Source organism: Pyrus communis, chromosome 4, assembly GCF_041283825.1.
Source record: "Pyrus communis isolate YQ-2024b chromosome 4, ASM4128382v1, whole genome shotgun sequence".
NCBI classification, from domain to species: Eukaryota; Viridiplantae; Streptophyta; class Magnoliopsida; order Rosales; family Rosaceae; genus Pyrus; species Pyrus communis.
The window spans coordinates 11941953-11949494 of NC_142568.1; the positions used below are offsets into that span (position 1 = coordinate 11941953).

Below are 7542 nucleotides of genomic sequence, written 5' to 3' on the forward strand. Positions count from 1 at the left end.
AGGATTTGTGGCACTCCCCAGTTCAGGTGGCTGTTTATGATGATATGATTATTATCTTACCATGTGTGAAATGGGTCCATACCACTCATCGCGCACTCATGTATATAGGCACTTTTAGGTTTAAATTTATTCACATTGTACATATTATCACACTTTATGGCTTCGTCACCTTCCAGGTGTCAGCCAGCACAGCTCGATTCGGAGCCCTAGTGGACATTCCGGGTCGAGGTGTGTCAATCTTACCTCATTTTATTTCAATTTTTAACATTCTATTCATCTCAAACACTCTTTTCATACACACCTTTTCCAATAATCTTTCCTTTAATTATTTTTCAATAATTTTTAAATGGCCACATCTTCAAATGACACTTAAAATATATCCAGAGGCATATTCATTTAGTGACAAGTGGCAATCAAAATATGTCTAAAAACCTTATTTTAATATAATAGTTTAATTCAATTAACCAATCAAATTAAAAAACATACTTAAAATAATAAATTATTGAGGGGGATAAAAAATAGTCATCTTCAATTGGAGATGGTATATAAATTTGACCTAATATTGATTAAAAAATAATTTTTTGCAGAGCTATAATTTGAACCGGGGGCGCGTAAACATAGTCCCTTTAATTGGATATAACCTTAGATGCTCAGTTTCTGTCTTAGTGTCTTGAGTCTGTTTTGCCAAAATCATATATCGCGCGTGCTTATAATAGTTTAGGGAATTTCCCGAATTAAATTATTTCTTTTATTTTTCTTTTGAAATTAGGATCTGTTAAGATCATATAGATAACTTTTAGGATTGTACTTGAGTATTCTTATTATAAATCAATATTAAACTTTGAGGTTTTTTTTTTTTTTTTTTTTTTCAATTTTTGGTGAATTCTTACTAATGGATCTAGCTCAAAGTTATCGTTCGATTTCCCTATTCAATTTATCAAGTTGCGTCAATCTTTCTAATTACGGTGTGTTAGAACTAGAGTTTCCAATTAGAATCAATATCAAAATAATAGGTGAAGATAAACTTACATAAATAATGTTGTTATATTGTATTTTTGACACATAATGTCATAATTTAGATATAATATAAAAAAACTTCTCCTCAAAAGAATAGGGAGAGCTGCAAGCAGATAAGGTGTTTATAATGAAAGAGGATTATCTCCTCTCTTAATTATTTTTTTTTTTTTTGAACAGTTACTATTAAGCTACGTCAACATCTATATTAATTTTTTTGTAAAGAAAATAAGACAAAAATAATATGTAAAAGAAGAGGAGGAAAGAAAATGAAAATGGAAGGAGAAAGAATTATACATGAACGTGGTGAAAGCTGACACCGTACGAGTTGAAGACTGAACCTGGGCAGTGCAGAGCCTTAACTGTGGTTTGAGTGGTTTGAGTAAGGTCCAAAAAGTCAAAAAGCCTCGTCCGGGCACCACGAGATTCCAACTTCTTTACCTACCTACCCTTCCACCTACCCTTCCATAATTCTGCATAACCCTAGACTAATGGTCCAATTAGCTAGTGCCATGTAAGCAATCATTAGACTAAACTAAACTCTACCTAATCTAGTATATCTAGCGGTTTGACAAATTGACGTTGTAAAACATGTTGTATGTGGAGCGCAATTTTACTCATCATGGTTAATCATTATCCATATACAAGACTTTTTGGCACCTGGTTGATTTGTGAGCTGGATGACAAGTAGGAAGCTTTTTTGTTTTTTTCCTTTCTTTTTTTTGTTTTTTTTTGTTTTTTGTTTTGTTTTTTTTTTTTTTACAAAAGGAAGAAACTGATGACAAGCCACGGTTATCTACCATTTTCCGGCTCGGAGAGGTTATGAGGAATTTCATCCTGCCCGTGATCACAATCAAGCATACTCATCAGCTCGGAGCATCGAACACGAGACCTCCCATATTTTTTTGTTAGAGAGCCGAAGTCTGCGCTCTTACCAATGGGTCACTTTCTGTTTTGGAGTCCAAAGGTTTTGTTTACAAGTGGGAAGTATTTTTTTTTCTTTTGGGGTCCAAAGGTTTTGTCTTCCAAGGCCTAAATTTACTCAATCTCTTCATAATATTCTAAAGTGAGTTTTAATGAAAAACCTGCAGTACTATTTACTTTAATGAAAAACCACATTTTTACACTAAAAAGAGTAATGCTATTCACACGCTTATTTTTATTTTTCACACAATTTTTCAATTTCCATCTGTCAAACTAAATGAATTGAAAAAAATCAATAACAAGAAATTAACAAAGATGTGTGGGAGGTAAAAAAATATGTGTATGAATAGAACTATCTTATTCTAAAATTTGCTTCCAATAATGAAATACAAATCTCTTTGATAAAGGGAAAAAAAAAAAATGACACTAATTAACCATTCAAAGGTGCTGTTGGAGTGGTACATTGGTAATAATGGAGAAAATTTTACATTTGTAACAACATTATGATCATATAACATGCCAATATGGTATTATAAAATTGTCTAAATTTTAATACATGTGCAATCACAATACTAAATTCGATTGTAGACGCTCTAAGCTCAAAACACTAAACTTGACTGTAACACTTTAAACTTCACGTGTATAATAATTTGACTAAATTTGGTGTAGACCGCATCTCTCTACATTCACATTTATTTTTGGTACTAGCTACTATTTAGGATTTATGTTTATAGTCAACCAACATCTATCTCCTATTGTAATTAAGATGTGTGTTTATATTTATTACAAAGTGAACTATAATTCATGTATTTATATTGATAAAAAATAATTAGTGTATTCCAACATGTATTTATATTGATAAAAAAATATTTAGTGTATTCCAAACATATTTACTCTTCCAACAGCATTAATCTCCAACCATTGCCAGTAATGCTGGAAAAAGCATCTGGGAGACCGTTTCCTCGAGAGCAGTTGGATTCCATTGGAGTGATCTCTCTCTCTCTCTCTCTCTCTCTCTCTCTCTCTCTCTCTCTCTCTCTCTCTCTCTCTCTCTCTCTCTCTCTCTCTCTCTCTCTCTCTCTCTCTCTCTCTCTCTCTCTCTCTCTCTCTCTCTCTCTTTACCTTTTTTTTTTTTTATGTGAAAGGATAATGTTAGAGAGATTAAGTTTATAGATAAAATATTATAAACTAAATGACATGAAAGTTGACGATTGAATTATTACTTAAGCATTAATTTAGTTTGCAAATATTGCTAACAAATTTAGTCTCCCAAAAATTATCTTTAAGTGAAAATCCCAAAAGTCTAAGTGTCTAACATCAATTATTATAAAAGAACACTGAAATGACACTAATGTGGATACAGTTAGAAGTAGGAGTGTGGGAGAAGAAAGTGGTTATCTTCTCCACTCTCACACATTCACTACGTGTATTACAACTCGATTACTGTTTATTATCTTCTTCTCAAATTAATCACGCAACTCCATAACCAAAACCCAAACTACATACATTCTTGTACCAAATTGGTATAAAATTCCCAGCAAAATATCAAAAACCCTCCAGACATTTCCTCAAAAAATGATCCCCCGAACCTGCATTGTCCTGCTCTTTCTTCTCACCTCATTTTCTCCTCTTGCCTCAGCATTCGTCAACCTCACTCTCCCTGGTCAGCATCCCAACCCAGATGAAGTTGTTCTACAAGTTAATAGGTACATAACCTCATTTACTTCCTCTGTTTCTTACCATTTTCCTAGATCTGAGTAACGAATTTGCACTTTTTTTTTTTTTGGTGTTTTCAGGAAGGTTAATGCTTCATTAGCAAGAAGGCAAATGCTGCAAACAACCCAGAAAGACCAGCTGGATTCTGCATGCTTAACTGGTAACCCGATCGACGACTGCTGGAAATGTGATCCAGATTGGCCAAACAACAGGCAAAGCCTGGCAGATTGTGCAATAGGGTTTGGCCAATATGCTCATGGAGGCAAAGGTGGTGAGTATTACATTGTGACGGACTCTTCGGATGACGATGCCGTGACTCCGAGGCCAGGCACTCTCAGATATGCTGTGATTCAGACTGAGCCACTCTGGATTGTGTTCCCTGGCAACATGCTCATCAAGCTCTCCCAAGAACTCATATTCAACAGCTACAAAACCCTCGATGGCCGCGGAGCCAATGTCCACATTGTGGGTGGTGGATGCATCACTCTGCAGTACATAAGCAATGTCATCATCCACAATGTGCATATCCACCATTGTCATCAGTCAGGTACTGGAGTTTTTCATGAATATTTATTTGCCATAGTTACTGTGCCACCAATATTTTGTCCCGTGTGCAAGGAAAACTCGATTTACCTATGTGTTGTTTGTTGACAGTTGCACATCTCTCATATTACCTAATAGACATGCTATTGAAAAAAAAAAAAATACACACCCCATTAAATGCATCTTTTTTTTTTTTTCTTTTAACAAATGATAATATCTACACTAGGGGGTTGGTGGTATGCTAAGCTTTATAATAGACTAGTAATAATGTAATTCAAATTCACATTTAGAGAGAATCAAACCTAAGATCTCTCACTTACAAGTGAAGAAGAATACCACTAAACCATAGTATTAATTGCACGTATTTTAAATTTTCCAATATGTATCTCGGTTTATTTGATACATACACACTTTACCTAGTATGCGTGGTTTCCTGATACTTATAAGTATTTTAGTTTTCCAAATACGAATCCGGAGTTATTTGGTATATACCATTTTTGTAATACGTATGTCTTCTTGTTGTTGATAATTGTATATATTTGTGTTCACCTAATATTTATTTGGATTTACATAAATCAAGATTACTCTTCTTTTAGTTTAGGATTTATGTTTACCTCATTTATGTTAGAGCAATGCTATTCACATATCCCATTTTATTTCCCACACATCTTTGTTAATTTTTGTTCATTGATCTTTTTCATTCACACGATCCGACAACAAAAAATCAAGAAGTATGTAACAGGTAAAATTCCACCGTTCATGTTATAATACATGTAGTTTACGAATGATTGTATTCAGAAAGTTGGGCCTAAATTTTAATTTGTCTAGTCCCTCAAAATTTAGTAATTTGCTTGTGCTTGTGTGTGCAGGTCAGGCTAATGTGCGTTCAAGCCCTACTCACTATGGCTTTCGCACAGAATCAGACGGTGATGGGATCTCCATCTTTGGATCCAAAGACATATGGATAGACCATTGTAGCCTATCACACTGCAAGGATGGACTGATAGATGCAGTGATGGGGTCCACAGGAATAACAATATCAAACAATTATTTTTCTCATCACAATGAAGTCATGCTGCTGGGCCACAGCGATGACTACTTGCCCGACTCCGGCATGCAAGTCACCATAGCCTTCAATCACTTTGGAGAAAAGTTGGTGCAGAGAATGCCTAGGTTAGTCATATTATTATACATCAAACATTGTACGCTATACATAAATTTTAAAGCGGCTCAAATCCAACCGTTAAGTTTCTTTTGATTTTTAATGTAATTGTGAAATTTAGTAATGTATGTTATATATTGACGTTCTCTAGAATTCTCATAGGTGTAGAAGGGGTTACATCCACGTGGTCAACAATGACTTCACTCAATGGGAAATGTACGCCATCGGAGGCAGTGGAAACCCTACAATTAACAGCCAGGGAAACCGTTACATTGCTCCATCAGACCGTAATGCCAAGGAGGTGACAAAGCGTGTGGAAACAGCGGAAGGGAAGTGGAGGGACTGGAACTGGAGATCGGAGGGGGACATAATGGTAAATGGAGCATTTTTTGTGGCATCTGGGGAGGGGATGGAGCTTAAGTATGAGAAGGCCTACAGTGTGGAACCCAAGTCTGCTGTGCTGATTGACCAACTCATCATGCATGCTGGTGCCCTTGGCGTTGGTGGCAGGTCTCTTTCTTTTTCTTTGTTGCTCTTTTTCTTTCCCTCCGCACTTTTCTTTTCTTCTTTTTACTCCCTTTTACTTTTCCTAATTGGCTATGAACTCACTTTACTGTTAAGTAATTTCCACTAGTTCATGCTAAATTTACGGTGCATGGGTTGATTTCAGGCTCAAATTACTTAAGTTAGATTTACTTGGTTTGAGGTTTGGGTCATCCTAGGACTTGTAGCATTTTAGTTTCACTTTCTTTGATATTCAAAATGATCCCAATTTGTCCACAATTGAAATGACTCTTAATCCATCTAGGATATGTGAACTAGAGTGAGATAGAGACAAGAAAGATGAAAATCAGGTGCAGAGAAGTTATTATTGTGGTTGAAGTGTTGTTCTTTAGAGAAATGATTTTAATTCCCACTCATTTTTTACTTTCAGCACGATTTTTTTATTTTTTATTTTTCAATCTAATATTATGGTTAGGAGAAGAGAAAAATGAGAGAGAGACGAGTGCAAGAGGTAAAAAAAAATGTGCAAAAATGACTCTCCTATGTACCATTAAATTACCAAAAATGTTTTTGGTAGTATTCCCATAAAATAAACAAAAATGCTATTTGGATGGTCAAAGATTCGTTATTACCATATACTGGTAGGCTTTTTTTTAAAAAAAAAAAAAATCATAAATGAATACGCAAGATGTGACATCCCATATTATTCAGGGAGTGATCCTTATATGTATATTCTTATCCCTACCTAGCACGAGGCTTTTTGGGAGCTCACTGGCTTCGGGTTCCGTAGGAACTCAGAAGTTAAGCGATAAGGGGGCTAGAGCAATCTCATGATGGATGACCAACTGGGAAGTTGCTTGTGAGTTCCCAAAAACAAAACCGTGAGGGAATGATAAGCCCAAATCAGACAATATCGTGCTACGGTAGTAGAGCGGGCCCGGGAAGTGATCCGTCCCGGGCCGGAATGTGACACAAGAACCATCTGAGATTCATAATAGAGCACTCCAGTAAATTCTCACCTTTTTAAGCCTGGATTTAATTAATTTAACTCTATTTAACTTGAAGTATTGTCTGAACTCATTTGTTCATCACGTTAACTTATAAATAGTGGTGCCTTCTTGGTTTTGAAATGGTAAAACCTGTACGATACTATACTCTGACAATGCCTAATGCAATTTTGAATGAGCAGGGACAACAACCTGGGGAAGTGGAGCTCGGACGGCGACGGAAATGGTTTAGGCTCTGGTCCAGACTATACGGATGACATGTCGGGAAGCAGCAGCATTCTACTGCCGCCACTTCCATCCACCTGCACTGTCTTCTCCTTTTTCATCTTATTGTCATGCTTGCTAGTTTTTAATATTATCCCAGACGACATGCATTTATAATATGAGAAAATAATCAATGATTTTAATCTCCTTTATTTATATCAGCAGTGTCTGCGCGAAGCATATTTGGTATCCAAGACCAAGAGAAAAGAAAAGAACATAAAAGCAATAGAGTATGTTGCCTTTTACTTTACTTGGCGTAATTCTGAATATAGTTTATTAACTCACTTTGATTTAGGATGAGATGTCTTCTGAAAATGGATAACGGGTGATGCAGTTCCCATCTAGTTTCCAAATCATTTTTATATTGCAGTTGAACAACTTTTTGTCTCGTGTCTGTGTTTGTGGTTT

General features: G+C 35.6%; 1 protein-coding gene across 1 annotated transcript; it reads left to right on the plus strand.

Annotated features, from left to right (window-relative positions):
* Window positions 1-3254: 3254 nt before the first annotated feature.
* LOC148697441 (putative pectate lyase 12) lies at window positions 3255-7288 on the plus strand. The gene is made up of 5 exons (XM_088692472.1): window positions 3255-3644; window positions 3735-4201; window positions 5067-5370; window positions 5522-5869; window positions 7053-7288. Exons 1-5 carry the CDS (start codon window positions 3514-3516, stop codon window positions 7249-7251), a joined length of 1449 nt encoding a protein of 482 aa, XP_088548598.1. The 5' UTR covers window positions 3255-3513; the 3' UTR covers window positions 7252-7288.
* Window positions 7289-7542: the final 254 nt, after the last annotated feature.